Genomic DNA, 23,811 nt, shown 5'->3' on the forward strand with positions numbered 1-23,811 from the left:
TATTTGGTTCAGGGCGGCCTCTCGTCATTTTTTGCCTCTAGGCGGGCAGCCAGTGTTTCCCAGGTTTCCAATCCCTTGTGTTGTCGTCCCGCCCGTGCTAGTGTGCTCAGAACTTGGGATTCTGTCCGAGTCCAGCACAGTGTGAGGGAGTGCCAGGCTTTCAGGTCGGGTGCCCTGGGCGCCTTCCAGTTCATCGCTATCAACCTTTTATACATCACGAATGCTAGGTCTACAAACTTATGCAAATATCTGTGCTTCTTTTCTCTGGGTCTCAGCCCTAGCAGGCAGGATCTGGGGTCTACTGCAAGTGTCAATCCTGTTAGTTCGGCTACTTCTTCTACCACTCCGCTCCATTCCCTATATATGTGTGCACACTCCCATACCATATGGTAGAAGTGTGCTTCTAAAGCATCACATCGCGGGCAGGCCTACATCGAGCCAGGGAACATACGGTGAATCCTGGCTGGGGACAGGTATGCTTGGTGTGTGTAATTGAATTGCGTGAAGCGGAACCTAGGGTTTCTGGATACCCCCCGAGTGTGATAGAGGGCTTTTGGCCATTACGTTTGCGTTATCTGGTCAGTGAGTACTGTGTTCCACCTTTCTCTCGTTCTATCCAGAATGGGCTCAGGGGGTTTGTTCAGGGTTTTGTATAAGTGTGTCACTATTTTTGTTTGATCGTCAAATTGCAGCATATGGTGCAGCGTGGGAGAACACAGTGGCTCCCCGTCCCCAGCCGACCACGTCTTTTTAATTAGGTGGCTTATGGCATAGTAGGACAGGAAGTACCCGGGGCTCACCGCCGTAAGGGCCTGAATGGACTCAAATGACATCAGTTTCCCTTCCTCAAAGCAGCCCCCAACCACTGTTATTCCAGCCTCGGTCCACGGCTTAAGTGAGTGTGGTCCAGCTGCGTCAACCCAGCCCGGGATCGATTCCAGTGGGAGGAGCGGCGAGTATGGAATTGCTTTGTGGCCCTTTTGTATGTACCTTTGCCAGCACATGTGAGCTACTGCCATCAGCAGGTTGCCGAGTCCCCCTCTAGGAATTTTGTTCATTAACCACGTGATCAGTGGTGTCCCGTTTAACCGCCCCCGGATCCACATGGACTCCGCCTGTGTTGGCCTATGCAACCAATTCAGTATCCACTGTAGCTGTGCAGCCGCATAGTAAAGTTCGAAGTTGGGAGCCCATAGCCCTCCCGCAGCGAGCGGGTATTGCAGTGTGCTGAGTGCGACCCTCGTCCTGCCTCCGCCCCAGATGAGCTGCAGCAATACTGCATTCAGATCTCTGAAAAAGCTCCTGGGGACCCAAAGTGGCAGTGCCGCGAAGTAATATAGTAGCCTTGGCAGCAATAGCATATTTGCCACTGCCACTCTGCCCAGGGGCGAAAGTGGGAGTTTGGTCCAGAACCGCAGGGATCCCTTCATAGAGGCCAGAGCTCTCCCTCGGTTCCCATCTCTAAGGTCCTCATTTTTATGGTATATGTGCACCCCCAGATATTTGAATGTTTCGAAGCACCATTTTAAGCGGCCAGTCGGGGCGTTCTCTTTTCTTACTGGTGACCATCTAGTTAGCAGAAATATACACGATTTATCCCAGTTCACTACCAGTCCAGATAAGTCCCCATACTCGGTCAGGAGTGACATTACTAAGGATATTATCTCGGTCCCGTTCCGCAAGTATACTAGTGCATCATCTGTGTCCAGTGATATACTGTGGTGTAGCCCGCTCCTGACCACTCCCCAGCTCTCTTGCATAGCACGTATTCGGGTAGCCAGCGGCTCCATCGTCATGGCAAACAACAGGGGGGACAGGGGACAACCCTGTCTAGTGCCTCTTGTGATCGAGAAACTCTCGGATATAACCCCGCCTGTTTTTACCCTGGCTTGTGGTCTGGCGTACAGCGTCTGTACCCATTGTATATAAATAGGCCCTATTCCCATGCCCTGCATAGTGGCGAACAGGAAGTCCCACTCCAGAGTGTCGAACGCCTTCTCGATATCCAACGACAGTACCATCTCTTCATGTTCCTCCGGGGGGGTGTCGCCCAGTACCCCCAGGAGCCTGCGGATGTTTAGGGAGGTGTTGCGTTTTGGAATGAAGCCATTTTGTTCTTCATGTATCACCATATGAATTAGGGGTGCCAACCTGTTAGCCAAGATTTTGCCTAATATTTTACAGTCTAGGTTCAGGAGGGATAGTGGCCTGTACGATTTAACATCGGAGGGATCGCCCCCCTGTTTAGGGAGGACCACCACCATTGCCTCATTTAATGTTGGAGGTAGAGTTTTGTTCGACCATGCCTCCTCAAACACTTTTAGCAAGTGCTGCTTCAAGTGTGTAGAATATGTGGAGTAATATTCTATTGGAAGTCCATCTGTTCCCGGGGCTTTATTCCTGGGCATCTGCGACACTGCTCTATCTAACTCTTCCAGTGTCAATGGAGCCTCTAGGGTCTGCCTGTCTATCAGTGATAATTGCGCCATTGGGAAGCCCGCTAGGAAATTCTGTAGTTGTAGAGGTGTGCATGTTGTGCGTTTGGTGTATAAGTTTGTGTAATATTCCCTGAACGCCCCGTTAATCTCTTTCTGTGTGGTGAGCATTTTGCCTGCAGATCCCTTTATAGTCCCTATGGGGGATCGCTGCCGGTTTTCTCGGAGGAGCCACGCCAGCAATCTGCCAGACCTATCGCCCTCTGAATGTAGGTGCATTAAACGGTATTTATGGTACGTCTGCTTCGTTATATTTTGTTCGTGTCTCTTTTAGCGCTGTGTATGGAGTCATATTATTTGCTACCGCTTTTTCTATTTCCCCCCAGTTCCTTTTCTAGCTTATTTATTTCCGCATGTAGCGTGCGCCTAACTCCCCAGCTGGTTGAAATGCAATACCCCCTGACTACGACCTTGTGTGCCTCCCATTCTGACGCTCTGGAGCTGGTGGATTCCTCGTTGATCTCCCAATACTGCCTTACTGCTGCATTTAATCCTTCCCTAAACGCCTGGTCCTGGAGGGCCTCACCCTGCATTCGCCAAGTGGGGATCTGCGAGCATCCGCTGCCCCAGTTCAGAGTTATTTTAAGTGGAGAGTGATCGGATAATGTTTTGGCCAGATATTCTGACTTGTTCATCAGGTTGCAGATATCCAGGGTCCCCCATACTATGTCTATCCTTGTGTGTACCTTGTGAGGTATTGAGTAAAATGAGTATTCCCTCTGCTGGGGGTGTTTTGTGCGCCATATGTCAAATATTCTCATGTCTGCCGCCCAATTAAGTAAGGGGCTTCTAGCTGTTCTATTTGGTATTGCTTTCAGGGTAGAGGTTGACCTGTCTAATCCTGTGTTCGGAATGCTATTAAAGTCGCCCCCCCAGATAGCTGGGGCGTCAGGGTGTGCTAATAATGCTGGGGTGAGTGTGCCCAGAAATTCAACTATCGCGCTGTTGGGAGCATAAATGCCAATTATTGACAGTTGCTTCCCGTCTAGGTGCCCCTCTATTACCACATATCTGCCCCCTTGTCTGTGAGGTTTGGACAAAGGGAACCCCGCTTGCTATCCAAATCCGCACTCCCCTGGCGAATGCCGAGTACGTTGTGCCCACCACTTGTCTGCCCCATCTTTCTCGTAGTTCCCGCAAGTCAGGTTCCAGGCAGTGTGTCTCCTGTAGTATAGCTATATGTGCGCCCTGGCGTCTGAGGCGATCATATACACGGGTTCTTTTGCTTGGGGCGCCCAGGCCTCTCACGTTCCACGTAATAATATCATATTTATGCAGAGAGAGATTAGCGTTTAACGCCATTTCGCGTTATGTGTAGCGCCTGTCCGTATCCCCCAGCTATTGTCTGTGTGCTCTTGTGTTCCCTCCAGCCCGATTAGGTGTGTACTCAAATGTGACATCGCTAGCAGTATTACCAGTGTTATATGTTGACCTTTAATATTCGACTTAACTATTAATCCCCATATACTCCCCCTACTGACACTCAACCCCAACTTATTAACTGAGTTCAAGCTACCAAACACATTAATACATAACAAACTTTGCGTCCATATGGATACCTGAGGGGCAGCCATGTTAGCGACCAGTTGCGGCTCACGTGTGGGGCCCACAACTTTCCGCCGCCATAGACTGCATGTACATCTGGGCGCTCCTGGGTCGGCCCCCTCACCCACGACAGGACGGCCACCGCCATTAAACCTACTCTTCAGTAGAAGCAGCTGAATAGTCAGAGGATTCTCAAAGGCCTTAGTAGAGTTCTTCAGCGTGCAGGCACGCGTAAAGTTTATCTGTACCTCCTTGCAGGTTCGTCGCTCCCCTCCGCCGGGGGGGGGGGAAGCAAGAGAAGAGGGGGGCATAGGGGGGCACCCGGCGTCCCACGGCTACAGTTCGTCTGCTGTTCGAGGCGTGAGCTTCGGTCCCGCAGGTGACTCTGTGAGCGTGGAGGCCGAGCAGGTCGAATCGGAATCTGGGCTGTCCGTCGAGGCCTCCTGCAGTGCCCCAAAGGTGTTTTGCGTGTGCAGAGGAGTTTCTTTCAAGGCCTTTGCCCTTTCCTCAGCTGCCTGTTGTTCAGTGGGCTGGCACTTGTTTTTTTTCTTGGCGCGCATCCGCGCTGGGGCGGGTAGCCATTCCTCTCCTTCATCTATTCCGGATTTGGTTTGCGCCAAGCCCTTGGCGTGCAGCCACGTCCAAGCATCTTCGGGAGAGTTGAATACGTGGGTGCGCTCGTCTGATATTACTCTCAGCTTTGCGGGGAACAGCAGGGCGTATTTAATGTTGTGCTCACGGAGGCGTTGTTTGATTTTTACAAATGAACTGCGCTGTCTCTGCACCTCCTGAGTGAAGTCTGGATAAGCGTTGATTTCTGAGGCCTCGTATCGAAATGGGCCTTTGCTACGGAATTGCTGTAGAATTAAGTTGCGGTCTCTGTAATTTAAAAGTCTCGCAATCAGAGGTCTGGGTGGTTGACCCGGGGTCTCCCTGGTACCCTGTGTGCCCTTTCCACAGAGAAAAACCTCGACGGAGTCCCACTTAATACCTCCTCTGTCAGCCATTGCTCCAAAATTATTTCTATATTCTGCTCTGTTGGCTTTTCGGGGAATCCCGGGAAGCGGACGTTGTTGCGCCGGGATCTGCTTTCCGCCTCTTCGGCGCGGCGCCATAGTATTTTTACCTCTGCATCCAGCCGTTGTAGTTGTTTTTGGTTAGCCAAGACCGAGGGGTTCAATTCTTTTAGCTCCGATTCCGTTGACTTCACTCTCTCTGCCAAGTTACGATGGTCCACTCTAAGCAAATTTAGGTCTTGTGATACTGAGTCTATCCTGCTCTCCAGAGAGGTTTTAGTGTCCATTATTGCTTGTAATACTTTTTCAAATTGGGTTTAGTGGGCCTGTAGTGTGGTTTCCAGTGCTTGTAGAGTCGGTGCCAGCTGCTGGTCACTTGTGGAATGACCCAATGTGAGTCGGTCTTGGTTTTTTGCAGATTTAGTTCTTCCAGCCATTGTGTGCACTTAGAAGGCTGCTCGCAATCAGCGGAGCAGCGTGGTTGCGCGCCGTGGCCCTCAGCTGAGATCCCCGCGTATCAGAACCAGCCCGGCCTACAGTACTCACTGCGCTCGAAACAGAGGGGGGGGGTGGCGGGGATAATTTTTCAGCACAATCTTCCAGCTCCCTCTGCCTGCAGCACCTCGGGTCTCGCAGTCCTTTATGATCACACAGGGGCACTCGACCACCTTAGTTCTCCGTATGGGGTGCTGCTGTGTGGTGTGTTGCGTTCTCTGTGAGAAAGGTGCCCTGCTCTGCTGCTTCTGGTATTGCCAGCCTGCTGGTAGGTGTGCCCACGGTCTTCACCTCAACCTTTGGCAGCTGACAACTGCAGTCGCTGAGGTCTGCACAGGGGTCTTGACCCTATCCCCTATTGTCCGTGCCGCCGTTTTTATTTTTTTTTCCTTATTTTTCAAATTTATTTGTTTATTTTTGTCCCCACTTCCCCCTCCGTGTGTGCAGGAGAGGGGGGGGGCCCAACGCAATCCGCCCTACAGCCAAAGTCGGGGGGGGGAGGGCGGAGAGGGAAGCCCCCCTCCTCCGAAGCCTGCCCCACCTCACGCAGGGGGCTCCGCGGCAGTTGCCGACAGTCAATCCCCGGGTCGGGCAGTGTTTCCTGATGCCGCTCCTCCCGTTGTGGAGCGGCAGCCGGCAAGGCTCTCTGCCGGCAGTTTAAACGCAAGGGGGGAGAGGGGGAGCAGCGCGCCAACCCCCTCTCCACAGCAGGCTCCGCGATCCGGTGGGGGGGCCCTCCCCCGGACTGAATCGCCGACCCGGGTTGGGATCCTCCGGGGCCGGCTCCGAGTCAGCCCCGCCTTACTTGGTGTGCTGCATCGGCACGGCCACCAGCTCCTCCGCGGCCCGCTCCTTCGCCCGGTTCCCACGGCGACGCGGACGACCGCAGATCACTCCTGGGGGCTGCTGGGTGCCTGCACCGCCCCCCCCCCCCCCGCTCGGCCGCCTGGGAGCGCACGGCAGGATATTTTCTAGTAGGCTCGGGTCAGAGCTCTGACTCAAGCTTCCGTCCCGGCTGCCATTTTGGCCACTCCCCGTACATGTTTAGTATTACATTTTGGAAGGCTTGTACCCTTTGTGGACTTGGAGTGGCAATCCCCTTTTGTGTGTTGATTGTTGCTCCTAAGTATTGTTGTATTTGGCATGGTTGTAGATGTGATTTTTGGTAGTTTATAGAGAACCCTAATTTGTGAAGGGTTTCTATGACGTATTTTATGTGTAGAAGACACTGTTGCGTAGTGCTGGTTTTTATTAACCAATCGTCTAAGTAAGGGAATACGTGCATGTGCTGTCTCCTGATGTGAGCGGCTACTACTGCAAGGCATTTTGTGAATACCCTTGGGGCTGTTGTTATGCCGAATGGTAACACTTTGAATTGGTAATGCACCCCTTGGATTACAAACCTCAAGTATTTCCTGTGGGAAGGATGTATGGGTATGTGGAAATAAGCATCCTTGAGATCTAATGTTGACATGTAGTCCTGTTGTTTGAGCAAGGGAATCACGTCTTGAAGTGTCACCATGTGAAAGTGATCTGATTTGATGTAAAGATTCAGTGTTCTGAGGTCTAATATGGGTCTCAGTGTTTTGTTCTTTTTTGGAATTAGGAAATACAGGGAGTAAACACCTGTTCCTTTTAGATGGTTTGGTACTAGTTCTATTGCTTCTTTTTGTTTGTTTGTCTCTTTCAGGACTAAGTGTTGTTTGGACATATTGTGTGCTCTTGGAGGCACATCTGGTGGCAAATGCAGGAATTCTATGCAATAACCATGTTAGATAAGGGCTAGGACCCACGCTTCCGTAGTTATATGTTCCCAGTTGTGGTAATAATCTTTAAGTCTCCCCCCCACTGGTGTTGTGTGGTGGGGATTTGTGACATTGAAGTCACTGTTTGGTTTGTGGGGTTTTTGGGCTCTGGAATTTCCCTCTTGTTTTAGGGAACTGTCCACCCCGATATTGTCCTTGAAAACCTCCTCTCTGATACTGGCCCTGATATGTGGGTCTGACTTGTGAGGTGCAAGGCTCTGTGGTTTGGGCCCGAAAACCCCCTCTAAAGTGCAGCTTCCTAAAAGTGCCTCTGCTCTGTGGGGAGTAGAGCGCGCCCATGGCTTTGGCCGTGTACGTGTCTTTTTTCAGTTTTTTTATCGCCGTATCCACCTCCGGCCCAAACAATTGTTGTTCGTTGAAGGGCATATTCAGCATAGCCTGCTGGATTTCTGGCTTAAATCCGGAGGTTCGTAACCATGCGTGTCTACGACTGGTTACTGCTGTGTTCACTGTCCTCGCCGCCGTGTCTGCTGAGTCCATAGCCGACCTTATTTGGTTGTTCGAGATAGCTTGGCCCTCCTCAACGTGTTGGGCACATTTATGGAACTCTTTGGGAAGGTGCTGAATGAGATGTTGCATTTCATCCCAATGTGCCCTGTCGTATCGTGCCAACAGAGCTTGAGAATTGGCAATTCGCCACTGATTGGCTGCCTGTGCTGCCACCCTCTTGCCTGCTGCATCGAATTTCCGACTTTCTTTGTCGGGCGGTGGTGCCTCTCCAGAAGTCTGTGGGTTTGCCCTTTTCCGGGCTGCTCCTACTACCACAGAATCAGGAGTTAACTGTTGTGTGATATATACAGGGTCGCTAGGGGGAGGTTTATATTTCCTCTCCAGCCTAGGCGTGATGGCTCTGCCTTTGACAGGGTCCTGAAACACCTGTTTGGCATGTTTTAACATGGCTGGCAGCATTGGCAAGCTTTGGTATTGGCTGTGCGTAGATGGCAGGGTGTTGAACAAAAAGTCGTCCTCTATAGGCTCTGCATGCAATGCTACATTATGAAATGTAGCTGCCCTTGAAACCACCTGAATGTATGTGGTACTGTCCTCAGGTGGTGACGGCCTTGCCGGGTAGCAATCAGGACTATTGTCTGAGACCAATGCATCATACAAATCCCATGCATCCGGGTCATCTTGGCTCATCCCTGTGTGTGTTGGTGACTGCAACATTGGGGGTGTTGCTACCGGGGACAGATGTGGCGACTGTGTTGGCGATTGCTGTGGCGAGAACCGTGGTGGTGCATTTCCGCCTCTTGGAATGCGAGCTTGCGCTTCATCTTTATTGGAGGAAGAGTTCTGATTCTCCCTGTGTCTTTTTGTATATGCAGCCTCCTCTGGGTATGGCCTGGCTCTAGCATGCCCAGTTCTTGTTCAAATCGGTGACCTTGTAATTGTTTTGAAAGGCCTTGTTTCTCTGCATAGGAGCCTTGTTTCGGCTCCGAGGCCGCATGTTTCGGCACCAAAATCTTTTTGATAGTCTTTTTTGGCTCCGAGGAAACTTTTTTGACTTTCGGGGTGCCGAACTCTCGGTGCAGAGTCTGGTCAGAGGCGGTATCTCGACCGGAGTCGGATGTCTTCGGCTGCTGGGAGGCCTTTTTCGGTGCCGATGTTTGGTCACCGTGTTTTCGGGTTAAGCCATGGCCTGTTGGCAGTGGCGTCCCCTTGGCCTTCATTATTTTGGTGTGAGTTTTTACCGGGGCTGGTTTACTCACGGTTTGTTACGTCTTCGGCTGCTCGCTCTCTGACTCGTCCGAGTCCGAATCTCGAATGGAGAATCTCTCCTCTTACTTCGATGTCGGTGTGCCTGGCCGGTGTCGACGCCATCTGGAATCTTCGAGCTCTTCGATCCCGCAGTGTTTTCTTGGATTGAAATGCCCGACAGGCCTCGCAAGTATCCTCTTTGTGTTCGGGGGACAAACACAGATTACAGACCAAGTGTTTGTCTGTATAAGGATATTTTGCGTGGCAGTTGGGGCAGAAGTGGAAGGGGTCCGGTCCATGAGGTTTGAAGATGGACGAGGTCGGGCCGACCAGGCCCCGCCGAGGAGTGGAAGCCCCGAAGGGCCGCCGGAGCTCTTCTTTCTTCGGTGTCTATGTTCTAGCACTAACCTGGTACCGAGCGCAAACAATACCGTAGAATTTTCCGATGGATAACTATCTTTTCCGAACCGAAATACGGAGCGAAGAGGAACACGTCCGAACCCGATGGTGGAAAGAAAACAATCTAAGATGGAGTCGACGCCCATGCGCAATGGAGCCGAAAGGGAGGAGTCCCTCGGTCTTGTGACTCGAAAAGACTTCTTCGAAGAAAAACAACTTGTAACACTCCGAGCCCAACACTAGATGGCAGGATAATGCACAGCATGTGTATCTGCAGCTACACATGCCATCAAACACATATATATATATATATATATATATATATATATGGAAAATGTCACTTACCCAGTGTACATCTGTTCGTGGCATTAGTCGCTGCAGATTCACATGCTGTGCACATCCCGCCATCTGGTGTTGGGCTCGGAGTGTTACAAGTTGTTTTTCTTCGAAGAAGTCTTTTCGAGTCACGAGATCGAGGGACTCCTCCCATTTCGGCTCCATTGCGCATGGGCGTCGACTCCATCTTAGATTGTTTTCCCTGCAGAGGGTGAGGTAGGAGTTGTATATGCTAGTAATAGTGCCCATGCAATGGAGTGAATACGTATGTACATAATGTAGTTTAAAGTAATATATTTACAAATATACAGATGTTCAAGATCAACTTCTAAACGGCTACAGGCTCCCGGGGAGGCGGGTGGGCGCATGTGAATCTGCAGCGACTAATGCCACGAACAGATGTACACTGGGCAAGTGACATTTTCCGTTCGATGGCATGTGTAGCTGCAGATACACATGCTGTGCATAGACTAGTAAGCAGTTATCCCCCCAAAAGCGGTGGTTCAGCCTGTAGGAGTTGAAGTTGTTTGAAACAATGTTCGTAGTACTGCTTGGCCTACTGTGGCTTGTTGTGCCGTTAGCACATCTACACAGTAGTGTTTGGTAAATGTATGAGGCGTAGACCATGTAGCTGCCTTACATATTTCGGTCATTGGAATATTTCCTAGAAAGGCCATGGTAGCACCTTTCTTTCTAGTTGAGTGTGCCTTTGGTGTAATAGGCAGTTCTCTGTTTGCTTTAAGATAACAGGTTTGAATGCACTTAACTATCCATCTAGCAATGCCTTGTTTAGAAATTGGATTTCCTGTATGAGGTTTTTGGAAAGCAATAAATAATTGTTTTGCTTTTCGAATTAGTTTTGTTCTGTCAATGTAGTATGGTTGGCACAGAAAGCAGAATGACTCTTGATACTCTTGATATGAACACTGATGTGACTACCTTGTTTCAAGACAGTTGAGGCAGTGAGAAGCATCTAATACGTGAAGAGTACTGGCCCCTTCCCAGAGAGCAACAACTAAAAGTAAAACAGACAAAACTGGGACACGTGCACCAAACTCGTCATGAAGACTGAGAATGTAAGCATAACACACAATGTTGCACACATGCTACCATATCCCTTAACAACCACTATAACTATGTAGCATACAAGATCAGTTACTCCTTTAGCAAAACAAAATCATACAAGTGAGTTACTCAAGACTAACAATTTTGCTTGGCTATACAAATGATCCTAAGAGCAAAGCAGAGTGAAATTATGATCGTCAGCTCACGAGATGGCTACAACTGTCGCTTGCAAAAGACATTGGGGTCTCAAAGAAGGCTGTATTGCAGGGACAGAACATGGTAATTATCATGTAGGACTACATATGTATGCAGTTGATGCAAGTATGCCTAATGTTAGAAGCATTTGGCAAGCTGATGGGCAATCATGTATGAAGAAAGGGATGGAGCTAACCTGTGTTTGTGGTGCAAAAGGAACGCATTTAGGGGGAAATTATGGTTATCTACACACCTTTCATTCAAAAACAAGTGCTAAAAAGCCTTCCTCTGCATGTGATATGCTTTCCTTAAAGATAAACAGAGCAATGTATTTAAATCACCGGACAATTACCCTCTTGAAGTTAGGGTTCAGGTCTTCCCGCTCTAGGGGTTCTGAGTTTTCACTATCTTCAGCTCTTTCTTCAGTGTCGTCTTTTAAATGAATGCAGTCCTCGTCTTCCTCTTCCTCTTCCAAGTCATCCTGTGTACTCTCACTCTCCGTGCCACCATCCACCAGGAAGACACCCTGCCCAAGGCTGAGGGGCCCCTTGTCACCCAATAGTTCCTGCTGCTCTGTGAGTTCCTCTTCTGTCTCCTCGGGGTATGTGGTGGGCTGCCGCGTCAACTCGCCAGTCTTCGTAAGAATCTGAAGGACCAAAGAAGCACTGAATATAAGTGTAGTGAAGAACATAAATAAATTGACCTGTGAAAACAACTCAATGAGGCAAAGAGTACAATTTACACTGATCCTTTTGAATCTAAAATGGTTTCCATCCTTAAATTTTACATTCTAATATTTTTTTAAATATTAAAGTTCATCACAAACAGATAAAAAGTTAAAAATAAAAAAGATACAATCTCCCCCAGGGTGTTTTTGCCCATCCTGATTGCGAACCCAAAGATGACCCCAATTTCAACAAAAGGGGAGGGGGGAACGGGTGCAACTGCAATCAAAAGTTACCCCAAGGGAAGCAAGAAACTATCAAAAACATGGCCATTAGCAGATACTGCATCAAGTTTGTGGACTTAGGAGCTCTGGTCATATGATTTGCTGTAATTTATGAACAAATCTAAAACTGCCGCAAAAGTGACAAAAGAAGGAGATAATGTTGCCCTAGATAACCATCTCATGTGGTCCATGAAGCCTATTTTAAACAGGGTGTACGTGAGTTAAAATGAAAGCAGTACTAAGGAGTATCTATTGGTACTTGATAGCACAAATATTAATGTGACTAGGTCTGGGAATCATAACAGTATAACAGAAACCAAAGGAACTTTTCCTCAAGTGGTATCTGCCATATGATCAATTCTCAAGTTGCGGAAAGAGGTTTGGTAAGTCTTCTTCAAGATTCTCAGAGAAGGGGCAAATCTCAGGTGAAGCAAATTCCAGTGGAGGAAATATGGTGTGATGAGCTTTGAAACAGTAAGGCACTGTTGGCAAATGTACAGGGCAAGAAAGAGGGAAGATAGTATGTGAAAAAAGTGAGGCCATCTCATTCCATCCCACTCCTCTTTTACATTAGGAATACACCTGCCTGATGTCCGTATAGTAGGTGATTAGTGAGGTGATGCTGGAAATTAATTTCTCCAGTTGCAGCAAGAAGCTGAAAAGATGGTAGTGAAAAAAGGGATAGAACTTCTCACTTCACTGTCAAAATTAGCTCAGATATGTCAGGAGCAAAAATAATGCAGTGTGATGGGGCAGAAAGGGGCAACTGAACAATTTGGAGTGTAATGCAGAACATAAATGTAGTTTGGCAGAATGGAGTATAAATCAGCACATGGCCTTCCAGTACATGATGGCAGAGTGCAAACTTGTTACATCTGCCTGGACTGAGGAAGTTAGGGGAAAGGCAAGCAAGATATGAGTGTCTTCTTAAAACACTGCCAGAAAAAGTGAAATGAGGAGGTGTTACTAATGAAAAAGTTACTTACCTTCGATAACAAATGATCTGGTAGAGAAATATTCTAGTTGCCAGTTCCCTACCTTAGAATTTCCCCTGGCGTCAGACTGGATCCGGAGATTTTTCTTCAAGCAGTACCCTTGCTTGCTGTCAGGTGGTGTAGGTCGGACTCTGCGTCCATTATTGGTGTTGTTGTCGCCGTGATGATGTTGCGGTGCCACTCTGGTGTGCTGACGTCAGTTTCTTTTCACGACTTTCCACGCCAGTAGCGCGGAGCCATGAAGAACACTGAGAATGGTGCGCCAGAACTAGGGCCCTGGAAATCAGTTCTCAATGCGGGGAGGATCAGTAAGGAATATGCAACTAGAATTTGTCTCTACCAGATAACCTGTTACCGAAAGTAAGTAACTTGTTCATTTGATAGAGACTTCTAGTTGCAGATTCCCTACCTTAGAATAGAAAACAAAGCAATACCATCCACAGCGGTGGGCTGCGAACCAATATCATACTAGAAACTCCAGCAGTACTGAACGGCTAAAGTAGCTGTCTCTTCGAACCTGACTGTCCAGGCAGTAATGTTTTGTGAACGTGTGCAGAGATGCCCATGTTGCTGCCTGGCAGATGTACAGGACAGGAACTCCGTGTGCTAATGCTGTTGTGGCAGTAGTTGCTCTGGTGCAGTGAGCACACAAGCCCTCAGGGGGTTGCTTCTTTGTCAACGCGTCGCACATCTTGATGCAGAGCATCACCCATCAAGAGATGGTCTACTTCTGCACTGCCCGTCCTTTCTTCACACCTACTTATCCTACAAAGAGTTTATCATCCACCTGGAAATCTTTGGTACGATTGAGGTAGAACAGCAACGCTTTTTTTGGATCCAGACGGTGGAGTCTCTCCTCTTCATGAGAAGGATGTGGAGGATCATAAAAAGTAGGCAAAGTGATGGGTTGGAATACATGAAAAGGTGTAACCACCTTAGGAAGGAAGGAGGCCCTGGTACAAAACACCACTTTGTCAAGATGGGCAGAAAAAAATGATGGCTTCGAAGAAAGAGCTTGAAGCTCACTCACTCAGCAAGCAGAGGTAATGGCAATGAGGAAAGCAGTTTTTAGTGAGGAGCCGCAAAGGACAATTATTTAGTGGCTCAAAAGAGGCACACATTAGATAGGTAAGGACCAGGGTCAAATCCCACTGGGGCATTATGAAGAGGGTAGGTGGGAACAAATGGGTGAGTCCCTTCAGGAACCTCCCAACAATTGGAGACTTGCGTAGGAAAGTACCTTCTTTTTGGCATGGTTACCCCCACTTTTTGCCTGCTGTCAGTGTGCTTTTGACAGTGACTGTGCTCTCTCCCTCTAAATTTGGTTGTCCCGGTCTTTCTGCACCACACAATTGGCATACTGGTGCCCCCATGTAAGTCCATAGTATATGGTACCTAGGTACCCAGGGCATTGGGGCACCAGGGGTTCCCCACGGGCTGCAGCATGTACTCTGCCACCCATGGGAGTCCACTCAAAAAGTGCCATTGTAGCCTACGTGAAAATGTGAATGCACCCTTTCACTACAGGTCACTGCAACAGGTCACTATAAGTCACCCCTATGGCAGGCCCTCCTAGCCCAGAGGGTAGGGTGCAAGTACATGTGTGTGAGGGCACCCCTGCATGAGCAGAGATGCCCCCCACGATCCCCAGCTCCATTTTCTTGGACTTTGTGAGTGCAGGGAAGCTATTTTACCAGGGAAGCTATTTACCCGTGTTCTGGGCATAGGTCACTACGTATGTCCAGCTACATAATGGTAACTCCGAACCTTGGCATGTTTGGTGTCAAACATGTCGGAACCATACCCCAATACTGTTGCCAGTATTGGTTGTTTGATTCCATGCACTCTCTGGACTCCTTAAAGGACTCCCAGCTTTTCTCCTTCCAGTTTGCAGGGTTTTCCCGGGCAGCCCGCGCTGCTGCGATCCTACAGACAGATTTCTGCCCTCCTGCTGCTTGAACAGCTCAAGCACAGGAAGGCAGAACAAAGGATTTCCTTTAGGAGAGGGAGGCAACACCCTCTTCCTTTGGAAATACGTGTTACAAGGCTAGGAAGGGGTAGCCTCCCCAAACTACTGGTATGCTTTGAAGGGCACCTTTGGTGCCCTCTTTGCATAAACCAGTTTGCACCAGTCCAGGGACCCGCTCTGGCACGAAACTGGACAATGGAAAGGGGAGGTACCACTCCCTTGTCCATCACCACCCCACGGGTGGTGCCAAGAGCTCCTCCAGGTGGCCACTGATTCTGCCATCTTGAATCCAAGGTGGGCAGAAGCCCCTGGGAGCATCTGAGTGGCCAGGTCAGGCAGGTGATGTCACAGCCCCCTCCTGATAGGTGACCAATCTCCCCTTTTGGGCTAGATAGGGTCTAACTTTTGGGAGGGTCCTTAGATTCGACATGCAAGATTGCAGCAGGATTCCTCTGCAACGTTTACTTTGACTTTTGGCTACTGGAAACACAAGTGGACTTCACAGGAACCTACAATCTGCAGCTCCAGTGACAACTTCACCCTGCAACATTCTTTCTTCGGCTCCCTCCAGCAACTGCAACATTTCCCCAGCTCTGCATCCTCTGAGGGCAGCAAGTCTTTAGTCTTCAGTCTGCACCAAGAAGCAAGAAGGAATCTCCCTTGGAGTGAAGGATTCACTCCCCTGAATCCACAGGCACCAACTGAAACGACGACCAGCAATGTGGATCCTCTCTCCTGCAACTCTGAGTGGATCGTGCAACACAGGTGGTGGTCTTGAGTGGTTACCTCGGTCCCTTCATCCAGCTGTCCAACTTTGGAGGTGGTGAGTCTTTGCCTCTCCTTGCAGGACAGTACCTCTGTGCACCGCGACTCTCGCAGCTACCAAGGCTTGTTGGCTCTTCTTCCAAGTGATCTTCATGTAGCCCCAGCTTCCAGCACTCTTCTCTGCAAGTCTCCTGCCTGCTGCTCCAGCGACATGGGACTCCTTTCCAGGTGTGCTGAGTGGGCCTTATTGTGACTCCTGTGCCTGTTTCCTGTGAGTTGCATGTGGGGGATGCATCCTCGACTTCTGGATCTCCTTATTGCTGAGGGTCGCCTGGGACTCCCTTGCTTGGGTTGAGTCCCCTCGGACCTTCCTGGTCCCCAGCAGCTCTGCAACTCTTCTTCTGCAACACTTGCCTTTGCCAAGGCTTGTTGGTGTTTTTCCACACCACAGGCAGACTGCAGCTCTTCTTCCGAAGTGGGACATCGACTGCATCACTTCTGGAACTCTTCTGCTGCTCCTGTGCTGCATAGCTGACTCCTGGTCTTCACCGTCGACCTGGTCCTGCATCTCCAGAAGGGTGGGTAGTGGCTCCTGCTTCAACCGGGCACTCCAACTGGAACTGGACTTGGTCCCCTTCATTTGTAGGTCCTCTTCTGTCTGGATCCATCTTCTGTTATTTTCTGTCTTGCTTGGTTCTTGCAGCATAGTCCTTTTAAAAAGTTTCTCCATGGGTTTGGGAAAAACCAGGTACTTACCTCCTCTCTCCTGGTCGCTGGGGGGCACTCTGGTACTAACCTTTTGGGGTTCCTAGTTCCTCCGGCTCCCCTCTACAGATTCCATTTACCTGGGAGGGGGTCTGACTTCCGCATTCCATTTTTTTTGTATATGGTTTGGTCTCCCCAAGGTCTCTATTGTCTACTGTTATTTCACTGTTTTCTATTGCTTTCTATCCCCATTCCTGATTACTAAGGTATACATAATAGTGTTTACTCGCCTGCTAGTCCATTGCCTATATAGTATTTCAGTATTTGTGTCACTAAAATAAAGTACCTTTTATTTTGTAACACTGTGTGGTTCTTTCATGTGTGTAAGTGCTGTGTGACTACAGTGGTATTGCATGAGCTTTGCATGTCTCCTAGATAAGCCGTAGCTGCTCATCCACAGCTACCTCTTGAGAGCCTGGCTTCTAGACACTGCCTATACTACACTAATAGGGGATACCTGGACCTGGTATAAGGTGTAAGCACTTAGGTACCCACCACACACCAGGCCAGCTTCCTACACTCTTTTCTTGTGCTTCTCTGGGAGATGTTGGAGGAGCTCCTCTATTTCGTCCGAATTGGCACAGTCATACCTAGAGAGTACCCCAATGGAAGTGGCAATCCACCAATGCTTGGCCAAATGTGCAACTACCCTCTTCCCTGCAGCATCTATTCAATTACTCTATCTGGTGGAGGGGCATCAGTCATCTGACAGGTAGCCCTCTTATAATTGGTAGTGACTACTAGATAGTCAGGTGGAAGCTGGCCACAAATGTACAGAGGGTCAGGAGGGGAAGCATTGTATTTTTGTGTTGTCCTCTCTAGGTGTAATGACTGGCATGAATGGGGTCATAAAAGATGTTTGGAGAATGAAGGAGCATGCCTTCAAGCATGGAGAGGTACTGAGCGGAGCAGTGGGTGGAGGAAAAGGTCTTGAAATGGAATTCCCCTTCTAAAGGCTCAGTGGAGATTCACCTGAAGGAATGAGGCAGCCCTACCAATAAGTTCATGGTAAGGCATGGAGTTGTCGGAGGGGAGGGACAGGCAGGGTACAGTTCGGGATCTGTGTCCCTTGGTATATCAACATCATAGGTTTCCCATGAGGGATTGACCTGCGGAGGAGTGTCAAAGGTATCCCCTCCTCCCTGCAGCCCCAAATCTGAATGAGGTGACCCCTGAGGTGTAAAAGCAACAGGATCGCTTGGAGAAGTGTGTGGAGAGGGTGAATGCTATTGAGTATGATGAGATTGTGGTAGAAGAATGACAGGCAAAGGGCTTGTAGCCTTGTCCACTTTCTTGTGCTGCATGGGTGGAGATGGCATATCGAAGGCCTCCTCAAAATGCAACTGCTGTTTGGGCGGCTGGGCAGCAGATCCCGGAGTGTGGGTGAAAATTCGGCCTGTGTGGGGATGTATCATTAGGTGTTTCTGCTGGGTATCAATGTCCTCCTGAAGTTTATGGCGAATGGGCTGCATGGTCCCCGAACCATGTCTGGTCTTGCTGCTCAGCACTGAGGGTCTCGGCTACGACATTGATTTCAATGCCAAAGCTATCTGGTACGAAGGTCGGCTCGGCTCCAAGGTAGGCGGTACCGAAGCAGTCGGCCACAATGGTTTCTTCGGTGCCAAACTGGGGCTGGGCTCTGCGTCTGAAGATGGTCGTGCCGAACATGGGCCGAAGACACTGCCGGCCCAGCAGTCTGTCTCTGGTGCTCCAGAGTGGCTAGATTAGACTGCGGAAGGGGCTGCTCAGGTTGGGATCTGTGTATACTCACGGCTGGCGGCACTGGTGGAAGATCCTCAATCTCCAAATCAGAGCTGGAGCTGTCACAGATGGAGAAAGCCTCCTCGTCTGCAACCGACAGTTTTGGATGGTGTTCCCCCTCGATGTCTTTGAAGACAAAAAGGTTCGAGGAGTTGCCTCTACTCCCATATGACATCTTGAGATGTCGGGCCCGATGGTCATGCAGGGTTTTCTTAGACCAAAAGGATACCCGACTGAGATAGGTGCAAGGATATTTCATGTGGCAGCGAGGACAGTAGCAAAAAGGCATCTATTCCATCACTGTGAGGACATGGTGGGGAGGAGGCCCCAAAAATATGAAGGCCCATGTGATCTCAAGGTTGACTGAGAGTCACCTGGGTGAAGCAGAAATTGTCAACCCAAAACAAATGGAAAAGAGAAATGTGACTGAAACAATACCGATTGAGGGAAGAAACCTGTGTAAAACAACAGAGCACCTTGACGGTGTTGAACTGGAGCACATGTCTGAACCAAATGGTGGAAAGAAAATAATCTAATAGTGGAGTTGATGACCATGTGCATTACCAGCAAAAGGAAGAGTCACAGTACCTTGTGCCTCAAAGGATTTTCTGTTAGCTGCTTCTTCATACAGCAGCACAGATTTCTGTCACCAAAGACCCACCAGCAGGAGTAGTAAGAAAGCTATAACACCTGCAGGAGACCCCTGGGTCATCTGCATGTGCAGTTTACAAAATGAATGAAGTTTATTGTAGGGTCATCTCTCTGGGAGTTTGTGTTTATTTGAAAGCCAGTACAAGGACATACAGGCCTTGATTTTGACCATGCATATGGATAGGTCTCTGTTTTTTAAGGCAGTTTGTGGACTACATTCTTGACAGATATTTGCAACATTACACAGATCACTGCTGAACGGCCCTTCCTTTTCTAGCACTGAAAAAGCCAACAAAAAGCTGATCATCCACCAAAAAATCCTTAGTCCATTCCATGAAGGGCTCTTTTGGGAGGATGTGACAGGGACCACAGTGGGAAAACTGATAGACTATGTCAGGGGAAATGGGGACACCACATTTAGCAAATAAAGCACCAATTTGTCAGAAAAAAGGATGGTATACATATGTTGCACTGACAACACCTGCATCTCACTGACACAGTGCACAAAGTTAAAGGCAAATGAAGAAAACAGTCTTTTTAAAAAACATTTGAAAATTCTTTTTATTGGTTATCACTTCTTCAAAGAAATGCAAACAAACAACTAAGCATCGGACACCAGAGCAAACACATATTAACAGCAAAACTTGCAATAATTAATAAATCAGCACAGCAAATTCTTGGGACAAAATAGAGAACAGGAACTTCAATTCACTCTCACCCATTTCTCCACCCTCTCTCCCTCGAGGGCAGCACACGTTGTCCTGCATCGTCTGGTACTTCCCATTCCCAGGTAGGTCAATCATTAGTCAATCCCATCCAAAACTGTTCATCTTAACAGGGCCTCATTTCCCACGTGCCCCATATCTTCTCAAATTTCATCATCTTGCCCCTCCCTTTATATATTTCTATCTCCAACATTTTACAGCATTCCATACCGGTTTCCCATGTGTCAAATTTGAGGACGTGTTTATTTCCGCAATTTTGCAATATGTCCCGTTTAGATATCATACATCCTATGTTGATCAGTGTCTGTTGGCTCTTCGTGAAATTCATGGGTGATAGGTCCAAGGGGCCTCCTAGAGCCTCCTCCAGGGATTTGTGAATCTTCCCCATAAAATAGATTCAATTTAGGACAGTCCCACAGTGTGTGCAATAGAGTACCATACACCGCACACCCCTTAAGGCAGTGTGGACTGTGTGCTCTACCTATTTTATACATTAGTACCCGTGTATAGTATGCCCTATGAAGTATTTTGAGGTGTATCAAGAAGCAGCTTGTTTTTATTGCGACCACCCCTGGGAACCCCAGAGCTGTCGTCCACTACTCTTCATCCATGGTCCCCACATCCTGTCCCCACCTTTCCTGTAGATGTGCTAGTGGGTTCTGGATATTTTTCATAAGGGAGCCATATGTAAGTGAGACTAGATTTTCTTTAATTTACCATCCAGCAGCCTACTCTAAAGAGGGGAGTCTTTCTGAGTTTCTTTGTTATGTGGTATGCGTTTCTGCAGGGCGTGTTTTAGTTGTCTGTACCTCAGCCACTGTGTGTTATGCATTTGATATTCTCGCTGTTAATGTTCAAATGGTACAAATCCGCTTGCATCTCACACGTCTGCCAATGTGGACAGCCCTGCTGGGTCCCATCCCCGAAAATGTATTTGCATGCTGTCTAGTTGTAGCTTGTTTCTCTCCCACAGCGGGCCCTAGGTGTTAGCCTGTTCTCCCAGCGCATTTCTTTATTTAGTTTTTGCCATGTGTCGACCACAGTTCTTGATGCCGGACCCACTGATGTGCCCATTGTCCCTCTGCAGAGTGGATGTAAGTAGTTCCTGGGGCCCATCCCCTCTCCATCCAGCCTGTAAGCTGGGCCTGCCTGGTCTTATGTGCCCAATCGTTAACCACTCCCACCTGTGCTGCTTCGTAGTACTTCTGGATGTTTGGTAAGGCGGTTCCTCCCTCAGGAGGAACCATACCAAATGTTTTCAGGAAACGCATTACACCTAAAGTTTTAAACTAAGGTTGGCCAGGCAAACACAGAAAGGCTAACCTCAATTCGAAGTGGCCCAATGCTCCTGCACTTGGATTCCGGGTGCTGGAACACCAGATTCAATTTACAAGCTGGAAAATCTTATAACTGGACGGAGCAGAATCCCTCTAAGGAATACCGTGCAATCCAACTTCTAATCAGGGCCTAAACAAACTTCCATGATTTTTAATGCTGTTAACAACAGCCTATTTCCATGGGTGTTGTGCTAGTATAAATAGTGTGTATAACCTGGTTGCACCTTGTTTAGTTAGCTATTGTTTTGTTTGTTTGCATTTGCACTATTTTCCCACTTATTTGTGTATGGAAAGCCTTCAGTGCTAGAAGCATTGTCTTCAGTTCTAAAGTGTGTGTGTTGTCTAGCAGTTTCTGTTGTCCTGTGACCCTTTATTTGTAGGTCTTTAAGGTGAACTCAATTTCAAGCGTGTTATGAGTCTGTCATTACAGTCACCAGAGGGAGAGGTGTCAACCAGTTTGTTTTTGCCATGTTAATTCTTGTCCATCATTTTCGTTTCCACTCTGTTGTGCTTTTAACAAATGCTAGATCTTCCCACTTACCCTTGCTCCATTACCACTGTCTCATTATACACTTCAGTGGTGGTCAAGTATGGGGCCTTGCATATAGTATAACAGGAATACCTGAAGATATGATCTCCAACCATTTCATCACTGTCAGATACTCTGGTAAATAGCAGAGACAAATTTGTTCCTGTACTGGCAGAATTTGCAAAAACCTCCACCATTCCTCAATAAAGATGTTTAAGAAATTAGTATTCATTATGAAGAATACGTCTGTATCGAGCTGCCATGAAGTGTGTCCAACATCTCCTCCTTACCAAATAATTCCAACTGCAAATGTACACAATCAACATTTTAAAAACAGTGGAGTCCTAATCACATAACAAGAGAGATAGTTAGATAATACATTATAAGATATATAAAATAAACCATTAAAATACGACATCACTTCTACTCTTAATAACACAAAATAAGTAATATGTTGAACAATATTATATTAACTGTACAATTCCTGAAACTTGCAATAATAACAAAAACATGGAAAATCATATAAGATAAAGAAACAATTTCAAAATCACCGAACAAAAGTATTTCCTTGAAAGAACGGAAAAAATGAAATAATAAAGGGAAAAATGTGAATGAAAGAAAGGAAAATAAAGTAAAATAAATACTAACAATTATTATTTAACTTTCAGTACTAAATATTTTTGGAGACAGCCCTTGCAAATAATGTCTGGGTTACTTGCCTGACTAGTGTGGGTGTTGAATGTTATCAATTTTTACTTTGTTGCTAACAGAAAATAGAAAGCTACCCTCATGCTCTTCCTTGATGACTCTCAGCATTCCAAAAGTTTCGTCCATTTACTTTAATAGCATGTCCACAAACTCTGTCAACTATTACAGTCTCACCAAACTTCTCCTCTCCTTTTCTTACATGACTAGCTTTCACAATACTAAAAACATCCCCCACATCTAGAACAATGCCACAAACACACTTCCTTTTTTCAAAAGATGTCTTTTGTTTGACCAGTGCTTTGGTAGCATTTTCTCTCACAGAGGTGTCAAGCTTATCTAAAGACACTCCTTGCTCCAGTCAGGACAAACCTTTGTACTCGGTTTGCACCATCTTAATTAAAAAGGCAAAACTCAACACACTTGTTGGAGAGACCACTGAATGTGAATGCATTCAACCAAGACATGGTTCATGCATTTGATGATACTATTAGTCTGTGGGTGGTAAAAGGACCTCTTATTGCAGCCATCAAATGGGAGTTATAACCTCCACAAACCATTGATTAAGTCAGTCAGGAAATTAGTATTGATTGTGAAAAAAACATCTGTATGTAGGTTGGATGATGCACACAGGTGCCCTACACCTCCTCAAAACTAACTGATTCAATTATCAAATGTTCACAGTTCAACATTACAAAGAACAGTGATGAGTCATAATCACATAACAAGACAGGTAGGTAGAAATTGCATTATAAGATAAAGCTACAGAATACTAAATAACTTTTGGATCTTTGGGTACTGCTATTGTTGGATTTGAATCAAATTGCGTTTAAAGAAATCTTTTCTGTTGAGCCTGCAATGAGGTTGATTGTTTAATATTTATTTTGAGCTCCAATTGGTACAGTAATTGATACTCTGACATTGTTTGTGAGAGTAACTAGTCAATCATGTAGAGAGGGCTATAAATGAATTGACTGCCTTCTCGTGTGCAGCCACTACCACTGAGTATTTCATGAACACTAGTGGCACTGACTTAATCCCATTCTGCAACATTATGAATTGATAATGTGTACCCCGTCCCTTCACAACAATAGATACCAGTGCTGATGTTGATTCAAAGGTATGTGCAAGCAGGCATCTGTCAAGTCAATTGCTGCTAGGTAATCATCTTCTTACAGCTGAAAAACAACAAACATACAAAGTAATTAACTTGAACTTTTGTGTCGTGACAAATGTGTTGAAGAATCTTAAGTCCAGTTTTGGCCTCAGAGTTAGGTCCTGCTTTGGTATCAGGAAGAAAATCAAGTACACTTCGTCTTTTGTGTCTTTTTGTGGAAAAAAACACAGGCTTTGTAGTTCTCTTTGTTTGCCGTTGTAGCTGTCTTTTGGACATGTACTGTGCAGGTGTGCCATACATTACTATGCTCCATCTATGCATCCATGTTTTGCAATGTTTAATGCCAACTTGTCTGATGTAATTTCACTCTACTTTGGGATGATGCCTTGACTTGCCCAGACAGATGTTAGATTGCATGAGGACTGGATGATACAGTCAATTTGTTTGCGCTTCTCCCCTGGAAGTTTGAGACC

The 23,811-nt window shown here is 47.4% G+C and overlaps 1 protein-coding gene across 9 annotated transcripts in view; it reads right to left on the bottom strand.

The window, feature by feature from the left end:
• Positions 1-23,811, bottom strand: part of HDAC5 (histone deacetylase 5) — a 962,367-nt gene that overhangs the window by 298,107 nt on the left and 640,449 nt on the right. For all 9 annotated transcript variants that reach the window (XM_069237853.1, XM_069237857.1, XM_069237855.1 and 6 more), the window contains one exon: positions 11,423-11,716. In XM_069237853.1, coding sequence (XP_069093954.1) covers positions 11,423-11,716 — 294 coding nt within the window. The remainder of the gene's footprint in view (positions 1-11,422; positions 11,717-23,811) is intronic.

This window comes from Pleurodeles waltl, chromosome 6, assembly GCF_031143425.1.
Source record: "Pleurodeles waltl isolate 20211129_DDA chromosome 6, aPleWal1.hap1.20221129, whole genome shotgun sequence".
In the NCBI taxonomy this organism is placed as follows: domain Eukaryota; kingdom Metazoa; phylum Chordata; class Amphibia; order Caudata; family Salamandridae; genus Pleurodeles; species Pleurodeles waltl.